Raw genomic sequence first — 18754 nt, 5'->3', positions numbered from 1 at the left:
ATTTCTGTTGGTTGGGTGGGTTGGAACATTTTCATTGTTGTTACAACTAACCTGGACTATTGTTGTTACAACTAACCCAGACTCAGACAACAGTCATCTTATAGTCATGAACTCCTATACAGACCAAGATTTCACACAGCCAAAGATAAACTCATAATATATTGCCGTTGTCCAGTAAAATATCCAAGTATCAACTTTTCAGGACAAACAGCCTTATTTCAGCTTGGTCATCTGAAAAATAAAAAGAGAGTTTAGACTTTTTGTTTTCCACTTACTTTCACACTTAATTACTTGAGTACATTAATCTGCTAATACTTGCTTGAATGCAGGACATTTACTTTCACTTGAGCATTTATGCCATGTTCAAGCCCCATGGTTTTTCTGTAAACACTGTACGCCATTATTTTGAAGCCTAATTCACCAACTTCCGGTTTTGTGTACCCTTCAGTGTTGCCTGGCAGCTCAGAAGTACTTCCTTTGACACAACATGTCAGTGAAGGGGGGGGGCTAACCTCATAAATTTTATAGCACAGTCGTAATAAACAACAGTACATCATGTTTTAATTACTGACTGGCAAAACCAAAGGAAAATCTGCATAAGTCAAGATTTTAAGTCTTAAATCTTTTACATCCCCTTCACATAATATGGACTTCTAATGCAAATGATCACATAAGGTATGTTTCTAGGATGTTATTCACCACATTTTTTGCTACATGCTTAGTAGTTACAGATTTTTATGTTGCTCTTGTTTCCTCTAATCGTCTTTGGACCTTTTGAAACATGTTGGCCATCCCTCTGTGGGTCATTACATGGGTGGGTCAGTGCAATTAATGATTATATCCAGTTTATAGTTTTTACTTTGTGGTCTCTCCAAAAAACAAAACAAATCGTGCATGTAGTAGGCCTATATGATAATATTCATAAAGATTCATAACACAAAATGTTTGCTCAGTCAATGGAAATGATTGACTTTCCTTTTTCTGATTGGTAAACTGTGTGGAAGTAAACCAATATCTCACCCTATGATCTCACCTTAAATCACAGACCTTACAGGAATGTTGAAAGAATAACAGTGTACAGTTCTATTAGTTTATTTCTTCTTACAGTTTATTTGGCATAAAAAAAATAAGAACCTAATCGGGTGGTGGCAAATACAGTGAAAAACTTCTACATGTACCAAATCCCTGTAAATACATCAATACTTAACATTTAAATCACAACAGACAGACAGCTGTCCTCCTTACATGGCTAACACACAAGTCCAATTTACAAATGCACATTTATTGTCACTTAGGCCTGTTTAGCTGTATCGGTTCTGTTCTGCTCAGTGTGCACCGTTCATAAAAAGCTCTTTGTTTTGGTTGTTTAATGGCCAGTTGAAAGGATGCTTTGTGCAGCACTGGGACAGAATGTGCCTTGTTTTCTGTCTACTCGACAGGCTCAGCAGCGGCTGCAGCTCCCTCAGGCTTGGCCTTGTTCGATAAGGAGTAATGGTAAGCCCTCATGGACTCCTCGACCTTCTTGAAGTCAGGACGCTCCTCATGCCTAGAGAGAGAAGAGAGGAGGGCCAAAAACAGCCGTTTGAAATCAATGTCATGAGATCTTAAGAGATCACAGTGCAGTATAAAACTGACAGAATCTCAAATACAGCACATTATCTGGTGCATTGTCTTTTTATTTCGGACATAGCCACAACAGTCCGACTTTAGACCTGATCATAGCACAATAACTGCTGCGACTGAATAATAATAACCAGGTTTCCATCTAAATGAAATGCAAAATTTTTTAAAGAATTTTCAGAAAATTGGCAAAAGAAAATGCATGTTTAAAACACGTTGTCATCCTCTACGGATCTGCACATATTAGGGGTTGGTTCATCAAGAGTCACAGTAGGTGGCGCTAATGCTCCAATCAGGTGCCATTACACCATTGCAGAAAAATAGGGTGCAACGAGATTGCGTAGTTAAGAGTCAAACCCTTAAATAATGGGAACATTTTTTTTCATGTAAAATTTTGTGTCCACATCGCTCCACACAGATCTGATGTTTTTGTCTGCTGCCATTTTTTATCTCTTTAGTTGAGCGGAAGCTTCGTGTATGTCATGATTTATTAGCAGAATCTGTTACCAATGAACTTTGTTGCCTTTTATTTCTATCAATACACCAACCTTTTGACCTCAGCCGAGCGTATAAACTTTTCTGCAATATTGAGACTTTTTTCAAAGTTTTCACTCACACTTTGTTATGTGCAAATTGAAAATGTGCATAAAAACAGGTTGATGAAAACCCAACTCTTGTTAAGTTGCTTGATAAAAAGCAACATTGTGCTGCACTCTTAGTAGATCTGCCCAAAGCTTTTGATACTTTTGATCATACTGTTACAATTACTATGTATTGTCTCTTTGGTAGGCTGTTTTCAAATCAAGTCCCCTTATTAATAAAGCTGTCTCACAAGGATCAATGTTAGCCCTTTTGCTATTTACTCTATACGTAAATAATATACATTTTCCAATTTCTGTTTTTATGCTGATGACACTGTCTTGTAAGCCATATATATTTCACTTACTTAGTGAGCTCAAAGTGAATAACCATGACACCACAAAATAAGCTAGCTTTAAAAGTTCCTGAACTAGGAAATACTTCTACACCACTGAGCACTTCACTTTTTTAAATTAAATGCAAAACAAACTGAAGTTAGAGACACCCATTACTCTGAGGGCATTTAAAAGTCTCCTGATATATTTAATTATACTTGTGACTGTATCAATTAGTGTATGGTTGTATGTGATGACTACTTTATGCGACTGAAATGTCTGTTGTGATTTTATACATATGTATGTTTATTTGTAATTTGTTCGTTGCTCTCTCATCTCAATGGATCATGATCCCAAAGAGACTCGATGACTAAATAAAGCTCAACTAACTATTAAGTTTCTTACTTGTACGTCCAGCATTCTTTCATCACTGTATACATTCGCTCTGGACACGCTGGTGGACACTCCATACGGTTCCCAGCATCAATGAAGCGTATCACATCTGGTCCTTTCATTTTCTAGACAAAATCGGGACACAAAAATAGCTGTAATTAAATTTGATGTTCAGGATCAATTCTTATAGTGGTGTGAATTTTGTGATAGAATTATTATGTTATTATATAAAATGTAATGTAAATGTAATGTAATTATGTACCTTGTAAGGTTTCCCTCCATACGAAAAGGCCTCCCACATGGTGATACCAAAACTCCACACATCACTTTTACTGGAGAATTTGTGAAAGTTAATACATTCTGGAGCGTACCACTTCAGTGGCCATTTACCTGCAGTACGAGCCTGTACAACACAAAAAGTAACACGCAGCACATCAATGATTCACCAGAGGCAACTTACATCAGTGTTAATATTTACAGCCAACATACTGTATGATTTAGAGCACCCAAAGTGAGTGGCCGTGGGGTGCTTTAAAGATGGGCCAGTGGTGTGCAAGATTTTATAATTTCCAGTTTTTCAATGTAATGTTTCACTACATAAAAAAAAATTAGGTGACATTTGCTTTAGCTACATTTTCATATTACATTTTTAAAGCTGTCAGCACAGAAAAAATAAGCAATAAACTTTGGAATCCCTAAGTTTTAAGCTAATTTTACTTTTGAAAAACATGAAAGTAAAGCATAAGCTAATTACCATACTATACCATAGAGTTGTTTAAATTAATGAGTTTAATATTTATCTGTAAATCCACAGAGCAACAGAGCCTAAAACTCCTTTCTTTTTGTGATTGAGAATAGGCCTATATTATTTCACTAAATATTGATGTTTACATATGTCACATGTATGCACATGTGTGATTGATTTAGGTGGTCATTGGATGGGTGGGGTTTCCATGAAAAGAAATAACTTTGCAGTCCCCCTTCAAAGTGATTTTGTTTGATGTGTGGTTTAAAAATGTTTGGGAATTATTGATATTATATTTCTCAAACAATAAAAGTTTTGTTAAATTACACAACATGATCTATTTCTAAATGTCCAGTTGTGTATTATTTCATTGGCGTTAGGGATTCCTGTCGCTTTCTGATACCCACATTCCCTCCAGATGTAGGTCAGTAAACCAGTAAAAAGGAAATCAATGAGTGTTTAGTTTGCACAGAGCACACACCTTTGGATTAGTATTTTTGTGAATGGGTGTCAGTACTTCCAAGAAAAGCAGTCAATTCAAGATACACTTCTTTTTGTGTTATTTACAATCCCCCACGTCCCCCATACTTTAGTTCTACATTTGTGTCACTATGTCTTGCAGCACAACGACCTCAAGAAAATCTGGCGATGTGTCTACCTTGTAATAGTTGTCATCTGCTCCCAGGGCCTTGGAGAGCCCAAAGTCACTGATTTTGGCGAACCGTTGGTTAACCAGCAGGACGTTGCGAGCTGCTAAGTCTCTGTGGACAAAGTTCTTCTCCTCCAGATACTTCATTCCCATTGACACCTGGTGCATCAGGTTGACAATCATCTCCACAGTTACAGTATCCCTGTGGGGACAAAGGTACTGACCATCAAACTAATCAGAAGCTGGTGGTGATTACGTTACCTGCATGCCTTTGGTGTGAGAGACCCGGGTTCAATCCCCCACTGTGGCCCACCACTGTTGTCTCCCTGAGCAAGACCCTTAATCCTTAGTTGCTCCAGAGGTGTGCAACCTCTGATATGTATAGCAATATAAGTTGCTTTGGATAAACGCATCAGCTAAATGTAAAATGTCTTTTGTAAACACCCTCTGAGACAAATTTGTCTCAAATTTGACTTGAATTATAGAGCACTTTGATATAAAGTCAGAGGAGTGACTGTACCAAAATCTATAATGATATCTCAAATCATCAATCATCAAATCAAGGGCAAGTAAAATCATACCTGACCCATCTCCCCCTGCCAACTACTTATACCAACTTCTGCCCCCCAGGAGGCGCTACACATGCATTTCCTGAAATATTGCACTTATCAGTTATTGTATGATATGTTACAATATCAAGATTTAAAAGAATCATTTTTATGCAGACAACAATATTGTATGTTGCTCTTTTAACTAAAATCATGTCTAGACTGTAGTTGGCCTCAACGTTCTTCAGACATCTCTGCAGAACCACAGATGGACAAATATGTTTTATTCCCAAGAATATATTATAGCGACAATAACAAAATTGTTTTCTTATAAATATCTGGGAATTTGGTTAGATAGCAGTCTTTCTTTTCAACCATGTGGAACAACTGGCACAGAATCTGAAAATTTTTTTTATATTGGAATAAAGTATGTTTTTCTTTTGAGCACATGACAATATCCTGTACTATATCCTGCTCATTCCACCTTAAAACAACATATCTTTTACACTCCAATTCATTACAGAAGTTAATATATGAAAAGTTTAGGCTGATCCTCACTAGACACTCAAACTTAATTATTGGTATATGGAGACTTAATTGGTTCCATATATACCATTCTGCTGACACTATAGTGAGCGTTTTGCCTGTACCTACACTGTACCTAAAATAAATTCCCCCAACTCTGGTCATATTGTCATTTAATTGAAGAGAAGCTAAATCTAGTTAAATGAAATACAAATGTACAGTTGCCTATATATGTTTTTTTTTCTCCCATTGTGTCTTTAAGGTAGGTACAGTCCTTGTTCATCATGTTTACTTTTTTCAGGTGGTTACACAAATTTGATTAGGTTTATGTATGTAGAGTATGTGTAAAGTTCATCAGATCATTAGTTTCGACCACTGAAATACATTATCATTATGTAACAGAACAAAATGGTGCTCCATTACTCCCATCACATTAAGATCTTGTCTGATTTACTAACAACTGAACTCACTTATTGGATGAGAGAAATTTGTTGAGAGGTCCGGCAGAGGCCATCTCCATGACTAGCATCAGGTTCTCAGCGTTGCACAGACCCAGCATGCGAACGATGAAGGGGTTGCTCAGCTGGTGCATGATCTCTGCCTCCCTCATCATCTCCTCCTTCACCAGCTTTTCATTGTCACTCTTAAGCACTTTGATGGCCACATCGATGTGGCCCCTGAGAGAAAACAAACAAAACATTCTGGATCAACGTCTGACCTCTAAACATATCTGCTTGCAACCTCAGGTGATATCTGGAGGGCACTGGATTTTTCTTTTATAATGTTTCCTCACGATTCAGACTTAAGGACTCCTTTCTTGACGCAGCCGAAGTTTCCAGAGCCAAGCTCCACTTCATCTATCATTAGCTGCTCCCTCTTGATGTTAAACCTCCTCACTTCATTCGGATTGTGGTATGGGTTAAATCCGCTGCAGTCCATTGGTAGAACATCACGGTCTGCAGGCACGACGGTTTGCTTCGAGGCCCCTGCAACTGCTGAAAAGTGAAGGTACAAATCACATGGGGTGAAAATGCAATTCTGTATGTTGATATTAGTATGTTGACATTTCTTTTTTTTTTCTTTTTTGTGTGCTGTGCGTGCTGTTAAACAGCCTTTGGGATCTATTAAGCTTCATTTAAAATTCTTAATTTATTCACTTGAGTTTTTAATTATTATTATTAATATTATTATTAAGAGTTTGTTTTGTTTTCTTGGAAATACTTTAAAAGGTTTGGAAATGGTGCTGCAGTAACTGTAAAAGCATTGCAGGCAGTGGTGGAAGGTATCAGGTCAGCTGAGTCAGTGAACTCTTTTAAGTCCCTTCTTAAAACATACTTTTATAGGAGAGCCGTTCCTGATCTTATTTGACTTTATTTTATCCCTTTTATTTTATTCTATTTTACTAATTTTATATTTATCTTAAACATGTATTTTAGTCTTTTCTTTTCTTTATCTTGTATTGTTTTTGTAGTATTGGGTATTATTGTTTTTTGGGTATTATTGTTTTTTGGGTATTATTGTCTTTACACTTGTTAAAGCACTTTGTAACTTGTTTTTGAAAAGTGCTCTACAAATAAAGATTATTATTATTATTTAAATACAGTTTACTAGCACTTTACTTAAGTATTTACATTATATATTACTTAATACTCCTACTCCACTATACATTTCAGAAGGATTTGTAGTAGGAGTTTTACTCTACCACAATTATCTGAAGTTACTAGTCAGATTCAGATTTTACACACAAAACAAATGATGATGATAAAATATGATGCCCTGTTACAAATTAAATTAAACTTCCCAACAATATATGTTGCAGTTAAATCATTTTCCTATCCTCCATATTCAACATTAAAAGGCAGCTCATACATAAATAAAACTGTAATAATATCATTATGACATTTTATAATAATTATAACACTTACATCAGCCATTTTCTGCATAAAGAGTACTTTAACCTTGATTCTGAAAGTAAATTTTGAGAATAATACTTACTTTTACTTGAATACAAGACTTGTCGTGGAGTATTTTTACACTGTATTGCTATCTGAATACTTCTTCCACCACTTATTGCTTCATTGTTTGTGTTTTGTGTTGTCCTGTTTGTACTTTCCTGTTCAGTTTTGTGTATTTTAAAGACCCATCTAGCGACAGGCAGTACAAACTAGCTTAATTCTGTGTTGTTCATACTTGTCCCAATAAAACTATAAACATTACATAAAATTACTTTTGATGCAAGTGCAAATAACAGAGCAGCTAATCACGTGTGTTTGGAAAAGGTGTTGCAGTGTAACTGTAAAGGGCGAAGTCTTAACTGGTTGTACTTCATGTGACTGACCTTGGGGTGGCGGTGTGTATCTGTGTGTGCCACTCGGCCTCTGAAAGAGTTACATTGAAATTAATCTCAGAGAAAGAAAATATGCTGATTTAAACACTGTATGATGTAATCAGTACTCACTGGTGCAGGAAGACTTGGTGTCTCTGAAAGATTATAAGATTTACCGTTATATCAACAATTTCAGCAGTTGGTGTGATAATGAACAAGGTTGAGCATTACAAAAAAAGCACAAATATGAACTGGAAACTCTTTGCAGGATTTTGCAGGAATTACATAATGTTGACATGACTGAGAAAAAGAAATTAGATGTTCAGTACTTTCAGCAGCTTTGCCATTAACACACGCTTCCCGGAGAACAGTCACCAGGCCATCAGGTTTCATCTTTAGGTACTCAACCAGCTACAGAGAACAATATAATATATATATTATATAATATAATATTACATTTTAATTGATATAAAAGGCCATCAGCTGCAGCATTATTACTTATAATGGAAGAGGGCCTACCTGCCAGATGGTGTCAAACTTTGTTCCCTCTGGCATTAAGTATTTCCCCGATTTGTCCTGGAGGATCTGATAGTGGTACACTGATTTCCCATACATCATGGAGAGAGCATAAGAACCCGACGCATCTCTGTCTCTAAGGCTGAGAAACAAAAAAACAGTGTTGCTTAAAAACTGCACTGAGGCCTTTGACACAAAATCTTCAGAGGTTCCATGACAAACGGGCCCAGAAATAGAATATTGATGCATACACAAGCAACTTACAGAAACTTTCCATCAGGTTGGGCTCCAGAGTAAAGCCTCCTCTCACCTTCGCTGCGGGGGATTTTACCATGATACCAAGGCATCTTCTCATGGGCTGTCGTGGCGATCAGTTTCTCCAGCTGAGGAGCTTGACTGATGATGGCCTGCTCCATGGCTTCTCCCTAAGCAGAAAAAACAGCAAAGACAGACGCAGGAACAGACATGCAGAATACACATATTTAGACTAATAAGTATTTAAGATGCTCAAGATGGGACACCAGATATCTTGCAGCAATATATTTTAATATCTAAATAAAGGTACACATCACATTTCGCAAGTATTACTAGAAAAATTTACTTAGAGTATGCTTTGTATTTGCAGAAAAATGTCCCATGTGACCGATATATTATGATAAATTATATTATTAGATCACTAATACTGATGCATCAGTGCATAAATAACATTTTACTATTGTAGGTGGTCATGGTGTAGCTAGCTTTAACTACTTTATATGTTAGATGGACAGAATAAATCTGAGATGATTGGGAAAGAAGAAAAAACTAACATAAACAACATAAACAAATGTGTATTTGCTTGTTCGACATGTCTTTAATCTTTGCCTTTTTTGTAAAATATAGAATAATTTAACCTTTTTGAACATAAAGCAGTTTAATGCTTAAATATATCATTGATTTTTTGTGGGCCAAAGGCAAATAAAAAGAAGAAGCTTCAAACAACTAGTTAACCTTTAGGAGCTCATTGTATTTAATAAGCTTTTTTTGTTTTTATGTAAAATAAATTTAACCTGCAATGTAATTCAAACCCATATGTGTCAAACGAACGTAGTGGACTAAAACGTAGGAGCAAAAAATGAAAATAGGCCTACTCAAGTAATGTACAAGTACCTCAAAACTGAAATGTTATTTGAGTAAATGTACTTAGTTACTTTTCACCACTGCTGAGAGGTGCTGTTGCTGAAGGGGATATGCGTTTTCTGGCTCCTCTCAGTTTGTGGGAGTCCACAAACATCTGGAGCCACTTTGGCTGCTACTGGTCTCAGTGTGTGACTGTCTGCAGCAGGAGACAAATCATAAAACCGCAGGATTTTGGATTGAAGTGGCACTTCAGAGGGCCAGACCTTAAACTAAGTAAAAAAGTGTGTTCGTCTTAACCAAACAAAAGGTGCAATTTCCAAAATCACCTGGAGATTGTGCTTAGTTTTTATATATAGAGTATCTTTGAGATATTTTAATGAGTACAGGCTCTGAGATGAGACAGTTTTCTCTGCAAGATTCTTTGATGATGGCACATTATGTTCAGAGTTCGGTTATACTTCAGGAAACTTGTACCTTTTATCTTTATATGTGTGAGACTAGTATTCCAGCTGCTGTCATATGATCACTTAAACGGATCATCTTCATTTTTTAATTAGATATTTTCAGTCAAAATCCATTGCTAGTTAAAGGGTCAGTTAACCAAAATTACATACATACTTCCTTGCTGTTTTTATTGGAGCTACTTTCTACCAAAGAAAAAGTCCCTATGCAAACTACTGACAGTGTGTTTTTTGTATTATCCAGGATTATAACAGGAACGGTTTTCTTGGAAAGAGATTTTACTTCAAATATATATAAAATCTTTTTTTTTTTTTTTTTTTTACCTCGAATCACTCTGGAAGCAGGAATCTGAATGGCTACATACCAGTTTATAAGTGACTAAATGTGTTTTTCTGTCATTTTTGGGTGAACTGACTAGTGGTGGAACACATACTCAGATTCTTTACTTAAGTTTGTGCAGAGGTTCCCAACCTACGGGTCGGCCCCCTCCAAAGGGTCACGAGAAAAATCTGAGGGGTCCTTAAATGACTAATTGGAGAGGGTAGAAAAATATATTCTGCCACACTATTTTACACACTATTTATTTTGATTTGACTTCACTCTAATCTTAGTTTTATTTATTTTTAATATTTGATCATTTGACATTGTTGGGCCTCAAACATTTAAAGGGGAAATGTCTCTTTAGTAAGTAATAATTATATTATATATCTGTCAAATAAATTAAATGTAATACAATATTTCCCTCTGAAATGTAGGGAAGACATATAAGTAACATAAAATGGATGTACTCAAGAACAAGAACAAGTGCAGAACTTGAGTAAATCTAATTAGTTACATTCAACCACTAGAACCGACCCTTTAATTATTAAATGCGTCTCTCGTATAAACATATTTGATTATAGTACAATTTGTTCAACTCTTTACTTTCAGAGACTGCAAACTTAAAAAGTTTAGGGTAACTGTTCCACAGCACCCAACAGTCTCAGCAGAGTCTCACCTCCAGGTTCCAGGTTTGCTTCACATACTCCCTCAGCATGTTTTCTCTCAGGCTGTCGAACACGCCAGGTCGTATCAGTGTGTCTGGGGAGCGCAGACAGGGCTTCCTCAGGTTGCACACCAGCCCATCAGGGTCTTTGCTGTAAAACTCACAGAGCTCTGCAGGCCCACAGTGAGGCTTCCCTCCTGCTATGCAGTAAGTCCCATTGAGCAGCTTTTCTATGGTGTAATGGTGGAACTCCAGGTTCCACACAATGGACAGGACGTAGCCTCCCAGACTGCGGAAACACTGACGCAGCAAGAAGAGCCCGTCAGCCATCCCAGCCAGCTTCAGATGCTGCTCGGCATCTGAGCGACTGATGCTGCCGTAGTAAAAAGGCAGCTCGGCCGCAGGGTCAATGGACATGGTGAGACCTGGGAAAGATGAGCTGGACTTTGGCTTGGATGTACTGTAGACAGTGCAAAGGAACTAGAGAGACAGAAAGGGAAAGCATTTAAGCAATACCTGCATTTAAAAAAGGCTAAACGTTTTTTAGGAATATAATGGTTCAGTAGCCCAGTGTGTGGCCAGAGCACTCACTGATTTAAATCCAGTCTGTGACCTCTGACCTTTCAACCTTTTAGCCCCTACCTCCCAACTAAATTAAAAATCAGTTGTTAAAATACTATCTGAAAATGGACACTGCAAAATTGAACGCTTTTTCCCAAAAAGCAAAAAACACATCCTGAGAACCTCACCTCCTCTTCTCCTCTCCTATGTTACACCTAGAGAAAGTATAAAGTTTAAAATGTTTTTTTTTTGACAGGACCGTCAGCTCACACAGACGAGCTATGAGGTGCTATATGTCTGGATGAGATATTTAGCAGGAAGCACCCACACTTAAAGACTGCACACAGCTTGCAGATTAACATACTGGTGACAAAAGCCACAACAGGAAGTTGCAGTCCGCCCTCAGAGCCTTCTTTCTCCAGCATCTCGCTCTTCCGTTGAACAGGTGCTTTTCGCTTCTAGATCATTCCCTCTGCTTAAGAATCTCAAATTTGTAAGTTTTCCTGTATGGAAAACTTTTTGGGGAAAATTAACCCCACAACATCGTTACAGCAGCTACTGCATACACAATGTGATGCGAATGTCAGGATTCTGAAGTAAGGCTTTAATATAGGTGTCTGAGCTGAAGTAAACACATAAAGATAAGATTAAAATCAAGCAGGTTTTGACTGCAATACAGGAGGGTGATAGCAGGTGGAAAATGTCTGTTGGAGTTCAACACAGAAATTGACAGCACACATCAGCTCACAACACATAGAATATGACGAAGTATTATACGAATTATAAAGATTTTATAATTATCACATCAAACTACAAAGAAACATGAGGAAATAAAATGTCAGAGATTAGCCAGGGTATTCTGTAGTGTTTTAGATCTTGAATCAATCAACAATCAAATTAATTAAAAATGAAAGCTAAAGCAGTGTGTTGGAAACTTAACAGTCAATTAAGCCAATCTTGACTTTGTCTTCCTGTTAGATTTTATAAACGCTATCACTTTCTGGTCTTAGTGTGAATGTAAAAGCTCAGAAGAAAAAGCACTGACATTCATTTTAAATAAGAGCCAGATAACTTTTCAATTTTCCACCTCACGTTGAAACACAATGTAAAATCATATAGATTATGAAAACCTCAGCTTCCTGTCTACATACCTGTGTTGCTGCCCACATCCACAGTGGACAACTGAGCAGAAACACCTAGCTGCCACAAGACTTAAGACTCCACTGTGGCTTGACCCCCTTCTCACCACAACAAAGACCAGATCCTCAGTGTGGACGGACAGACACACGTCTAGATACAAGCTGTGAGACAATATGACAACAATGCACGAGTGCTTTGTAAACCGAGCCTGAAATTGTCTGTATGGTGTTTATTTAGGATATTTTAATCAGTAGAGTTCAGTTTATGTGAGACTAAAATGTACTTGGGTTCTTGTCAGCATGTTAAGGTAAAATTGTGCCTTAAGGGAAACTTGGACAGCTTTATTAGAAATCCAGTAAACACTGAGCAACGTACAATAGATAGTGGAGTAATACCATTTTTCCATCGATTCTAAATTCATCATATTACTTAAAGAGACTTAAACTGAAAGAAAAAATAAATTTTAATTACAAACCAACAAACCCTCCTAACACACAATGACAAGAATATTAGCCACACTACTGTAATGTATGACATGACCAAACTAACCAAAATATTGACAGTTTTCCAACAAGACATAAAAACTTCAAGCAACGACATCCAAGTCTTTTCTCCGCTAATGTTCTTTTCAAAATAGAATTTTCATGGCTTTTCTACTTTACTTGTATATTATGAACTGCAAAAGCAAAGAGTGGAGCGAGATGAGGTGACACATGACATAGTTCCTAAGCCAGCTTTGAACCCACATGTACCCATGTTGTGTAGTATCTTTCATACCGACGCTGTTTTCATCAAAAGATACTTTAAAAGACAGAAACTAGCTGAATGCAATGTATAAAACCCTAAAATGTGCATAGAAACATACTTTTGCAAATGAGGGGTTGCAGAATAAGCAGATAGTGACCCAGTGAGCGGTGGAAAAGTCCTATGAGTCACTCTGTTTTCAACAAGCGGAGGAGTACATAAGTGACAAACGCCAAAATCTACAGGCCCGAGAGCTTGTTTTCCACAGAGGGGGGATTTTTTTCTGGCATGATTTAGGTCCTCAGAGATCCCTCAGGCACAAAGTAAAATGTGATTAAATACAAAGCAAAAACTTGATCGTGTTTGTTTTCTATTCAAACTTTCCAATTTTGGCGAGAAGTGACTCTTACAGGTCAATCAATCTTGATGTCAGTGATGGGGAGGTTTTGTCAAGCATGAAGAACTGAGTGAAAACAAATACAAGTGACAATAAAAGTGCAGGCATACAACTTTCTTCCCCAGCAAAACAGTTACAGTGATAAAGTTCAGCTAAAATTAGGGTGTAAGGAGGAATACTCTTAACTGGAAGATGTATTTAGATCATTTACTCAAGGAAAATAATAATTAGCAATAATAAAAAATACCCCCATTACAAGTATTCTATCAAAGTGTACTCAAGTAAACTGTTAGCAAATATAAGTTTGAGCAACTAGATGTACTTAACAAAACTAAGAGTCTAGAGTCATGCTAGCAGCTGTGACAGCCTTGACTTAGGTACAGTGGTGTTTCAAGCAAAATGCTAATGTCAGCATGCCAATATGCTCACCATCACAACGCTAAACACACAGATTTTTAGCAGCTATAATGTTTACCATGCTTACCATCTTAGTTTTATGTGTAAGCGTAGTAACGTTTGCTAATTAGCACTAAACACAAGCTGAGGCTCAGGGGAATGTCATTAGTTGTGCAGGTATTAGCCTATTACGTCATAAACAGACAATGCTGATATCGCCAGAGGAAATTTCAGGGAAAGCTGTGACAATTCACCCTATTGGGAATATGAATATGTGTGCCAAAATTTGTGCCAATCTATCAAATATTTTCACTGAATAATTGAAACCTCTGACCTGCTAGTGGCACTACAGGAAACATTAGGGGATCCCCAAAGTCAGTAGGATTCATGGGACCATGAATGTCTGTAAAAATGTCATGGTAATCCAATAGTGGTGGGCTGACTGACTGACACTGCCACCAGCTTGCTTTAGCTGCTAACATGTCTAAAACTCTCCACTATCCCCAGAGGTGGGTAGTAACGAGTTACATTTACTCTGTTACATGTATTCAAGTAACTTTTTGAGTATATATTGTAATATGAAGCTACAGCATGGTAGTATGGCTTTTTATATGGTGCTAGCAGCTAATATTTAGGCTACAGATTAAAATTTAGTGCACCGTGCAGCCAGCCTCGTCTCATCACAGGCTGTCCCATATGCGTCGGTATCATTTGCCCTGGGATGAGGCCGTGTAGGTGCAGTGGGTTTCGGTTATGAAGACAGTAGGCTACACCGTGCTGATACTGAGCTGACAGAGAGCAGTGTCAGTTGTGTTAATACTAATATGTTTTATAATAAATAGTATACAAGGTATACCATGCTTAAAAACCCCTCCGGCTTTCTGCCTTAATGGAAATATTCAAGCTAACAGTGTACGAGCAGTCTGCATTTAGCTAGTCATGAAGACAGATCAAATTATGCACATAAAAAAACTACAAACTACTCTTATTTCATGTGGATGTGACTGATGACTTATGTTTCAATCACAGATGAAATTTCTCAAGAAAACGTGAAGAAGTGAATACACCTGTATTTAATAGGCAATAAAATGAATGGAACATCACAGAATTGTCTCCTACTTTGATTTGTTTGCCAAATCATAATTTAACATAAGGGACAAAAAGAAAATCATTTATATTTTTAAACACTATTTACTTATTGGAGTACTAAAAGATAAGATAATATTAATGCATTATTTTGTAATCACACTTGATGGATACACACCCGGAATATTGTCCTGGTGTAAATGTGGCAGGTTATCTAATCAGGAGTTGATGACTTGTCATTTCAACACACATAAATATAAGTTTATGTTCACTTCTTTACCTTTATGTGAGTTAGACCATCTGAAATAATTCACATCCACATCAAATAAAATACATGGGGAAAATTACTCACTACTTAAGTAATTTCTTTAGAAATACCTCTGTACTCTTACTCAAGTAGTTTGAGGACAGTTTTGGGCTACTCTACCCACCTCTGAATATCCCCATATGCAAACATCTCAATCTGTTCAACCAAAGCCCTCAGTAGAATGCTAATGTCAACGTCAGGATGACAGGATCAAGTAGGGGTCATGTAAATAGTGACATGTCTGCTTGAAAAGAGTAAAATCACAAGAAGCAGAGCACCCCAACAGCACTCAGAGTCAGCAACTCATTCGTGCAGACACAATGAAGCTCTTTTACTCTTTTGAATCCTGCATGTAAACCATGAGGTCAGCGATTTCATTTATTTGTGTGTTCTGTAGATTACGTGATTCATATTAAATCAAGAATAGTCCAGTGATAACTATTCAGCTATTAAAAAGTTAGTTAAAGTTATTTAGGTCATGATTATTTTGGTTGCACTATCAGGAAGTCACAATGGGGGTTATGTAACTCAAAGCATTCCTCTATACGTACATCAACATTTGAGACTGTGTTGGCGTCCACCAACAGACAATATGTCTGGTAACCATCAAACATGAAAAGATTTTTCCCAAACTGGTCTATTAATGACGATTCAAAAACAACAAAAGATGTAAGCGGACTTGGATAAGAGGCAGTTCCGGGTATCGGATTAGGAGCCAAAATGCCCCAAACTGAAGCATAATTTCCTGCATTGATGGAAACAAATAACATTCAGATAAACAGTTTGCATGTGTATGTTCCTTTGTCATGATTCATATTGTGTTATTCCAAAAGCTGTTGCGATTTAAATCTACACTCAAAAGAAAGGGAAGTGATATTTTCATTAGCATTTTAATGTCTTTAAAATAACCAAAAATAACACAAGCTGCACAGCCTTAACAGTTGTTTCATTTCTGTTCATACAAAACAACATCCACAAAAAAAACACCTGTAACAAACTGTCAGTGAAACCTTCTTTTAAAAATGCCTTCTGTGGCTTCATCTAAAATGAAATTTAATGTTCAAATTGGCTGTAACTGTCTGAACTTTAGATTGTGAATTAGCATGCACATTTTGTACATAAAATCCTCTTTCTGCTGTCCAGCACAATATCGTCACACTGTGGCTGGAACATTTTGTAGATATGCTTCAGTCCAGGACCAAAAATACATCCAGTAATTTCAAGAAAAGTTACAAGCGATAAAAGACACACACACTTAGTCTTCGGTGTGTTAAAACCTAGCCATTTTTGGTTTTCTATTCCAAGGCACAATGAAAGCAGCTATTTATATTTTGTGCATGTAATCTCTACTTTTGTAAGCCAGAGCAACAATGCCTCAGCCCAACTGTGGTGCACACACTCTTTTATTCTTTTTTACAGCTCAGACACAGCTGTGGAAATACAAAAACACCCATTTTAACTGGATCAGTAAGAATATAAATATCAAAGATTATTGTAGATTCACAGACTCAATTTGGATTAAATTTAAAACATCTCCAGAGTCACTTTAAAGCTCTAGTGGAGTTTTACTCTTGAGGCTGTGGGTTACTGAAATAAAATGTTAAAACAAACTTTGAACATGAAGGTTAATGGCAAACTGTTGCTATCAAACTATTGTATATTGAACCATGTGGCATTTAAGAAATAAAAATAGATTTAGATCGATAACATTTTGAAGTTATAAACTGTAATGTAGGTTTTTGTTGATATATTATTATTATAATTTTTTCAATGCAACTTTTCTCAGGCCCAGTCTTAACCTAATAATATAGCAAGCTTCTGTGGGTTTTTTTGTGTTTTGTACTGAGGAAAAACTGTATATATGTATATATATAAAGCATGTCTGCTGTTTAATCAGATATAACAAAACCTACTTACGTTTCTCTGCTACACTGCCACGTAGAGCGATGCTGTTGCTTCAGAGACTAAGATATATCTGTTGATCTAACTGCAGTGTAAGGTGCTCTGTACAAGTGGGGGTTAGAGAAAATGACACACACGCACACACATTCACAAAGTAGATTACTATATAAAGGGAAAATTCAACATTTCGGGAAATATGTTAATTTGCTTTCATGCTGAGTCAGATGAGACGATTGATATCCCCTCATATGTCTTTGTGTTAAATATGAAGAGGAGGAGGAGATAGTTAGCTTAGCTTAGTGCAAAGACTGGAAAACAGCTAGCCTGGCTCTGTGTGAAGATTACAAAATAAACCTATTAGCACCTTAAAGTTCACTCATTAACATCCTATATCTTTTTTGTTTAAGCTATACAAAAACAAACAAAAGTGTTAATGACAAGTTCATGGGAGGTACTAAAATATTTCGTGGATGTGCTGGTAGATGAATTTTATTTGACCTTTGTACAGAGACAGGCTTTTGTGTTTTATTTCCAGTGTGTACATGAAGCTAAGCTAAACGGCTGCTGACAGTAGATTTCTATTTAAAGGAGTAATTTGACATATGGGGATATATGCTTATTTCTTGTCAAAAGTTTAATCAAAAGAAACACAACTCTTGTATTTGTCCTTTAAAAATAAAGCTACAGCTAGCCACCAGTTGGCTTAGCTTAGCATAAAGACTGAAAGCTGATTTTGTGCTAAGCTATCTGGCTATACCCTTATTTAATAGACAGATATGAGGGTGGTATCACTTTTTGTCTTTTAACTTTCTGCCAAAAAGTGAACAAGTGTATTTCCCAAAATGTCAAACTATTCCTTTAAATATTAAGATGTAGTCAGGTGTTGGTTAGCTTAGCTTAGCATACAGACTGGATACAGGGAATCCTGGCTCTAATATAACAATATATGCAAATCACATTGTTACACTGTAAAAACAAGATAATTAATGTGTTATAGGCTAGAGGTGCTGCTAGGCTGATTTTCTTATCTTCATACAGTCAGTCTAGCTAGTTTCGTCTTTGTGCTAAGCTAAACTAACTCCTGTTATATTTCTTAATAATTTAAGTTGTTGTGGGTTTGTGATACAGATTGACATTTTTATTAAAGAGTAACCATTATGACACATGCACACACTGTACTCCAACACCTGTGCAATACCCACAGTAACCCCCCTAACACACACACACACACACACACACACACACACGCGCGCACACAACCCCCACTTCACTGGCTGCAGCTGCTTCCTTGGAGTCGCTGATCAGGCAGCCAATCAGCAGGATCCCACTGAATCAAGTCAGGAAAAAACAGAAACAACCAAACCGGACAGGAAGGTGTGTTACTTCAAAGTTAAAGCAGAAATATTAACTTAAATTTCT

General features: G+C 36.8%; 2 protein-coding genes across 6 annotated transcripts in view; one reads left to right on the top strand and one right to left on the bottom strand.

Annotated features, from left to right (window-relative positions):
- adamts10 (ADAM metallopeptidase with thrombospondin type 1 motif, 10) overlaps positions 1-18754 on the top strand; it is a 102250-nt gene that overhangs the window by 15675 nt on the left and 67821 nt on the right. The window lies entirely within an intron of this gene.
- On the bottom strand, positions 1087-17491 carry LOC123970820 (tyrosine-protein kinase ZAP-70). Of its 4 annotated transcripts, XM_046049141.1 has the most exons (14): positions 11552-11576; positions 11394-11451; positions 10815-11282; positions 8501-8661; positions 8240-8378; positions 8050-8131; positions 7853-7875; positions 7733-7772; positions 6188-6389; positions 5865-6071; positions 4331-4523; positions 3190-3330; positions 2940-3052; positions 1087-1546 (listed from the first exon to the last, which is right to left on the bottom strand). In XM_046049141.1, the coding sequence occupies exons 3-14, from the start codon at positions 11217-11219 to the stop codon at positions 1429-1431; spliced, it is 1824 nt and encodes a 607-aa protein (XP_045905097.1). In that variant the 5' UTR covers positions 11220-11282; positions 11394-11451; positions 11552-11576; the 3' UTR covers positions 1087-1428. The 4 variants fall into 4 exon arrangements, with proteins under 4 accessions (XP_045905097.1, XP_045905096.1, XP_045905098.1 ...); XM_046049140.1 differs by lacking the exons at positions 11394-11451; positions 11552-11576 and adding an exon at positions 17351-17491; XM_046049142.1 differs by lacking the exons at positions 11394-11451; positions 11552-11576 and adding an exon at positions 17351-17491 and having other exon boundaries at positions 6188-6386.

Source organism: Micropterus dolomieu, linkage group LG05, assembly GCF_021292245.1.
Source record: "Micropterus dolomieu isolate WLL.071019.BEF.003 ecotype Adirondacks linkage group LG05, ASM2129224v1, whole genome shotgun sequence".
NCBI lineage: Eukaryota > Metazoa > Chordata > Actinopteri > Centrarchiformes > Centrarchidae > Micropterus > Micropterus dolomieu.
Note: the sequence above shows the minus strand (reverse complement) of the source record. Positions and strands in the feature narration are given on the sequence as shown.

Bases quoted from the DNA above. Each gene is read 5' to 3' on its own strand.
- LOC123970820 (XM_046049140.1), bottom strand. From the start codon at position 11,219: ATGTCCATTGACCCTGCGGCCGAGCTGCCTTTTTACTACGGCAGCATC. The intron at 6,072-6,187 runs GTGAGGAAACAT...GTTTTCTCTCAG, and splicing joins GGAGTCCTTAAGTCTGAATC to GGGCCACATCGATGTGGCCA. The intron at 1,547-2,939 runs GTAAGAAACTTA...TTCTCTCTCTAG, and splicing joins AAAGAATGCTGGACGTACAA to GCATGAGGAGCGTCCTGACT.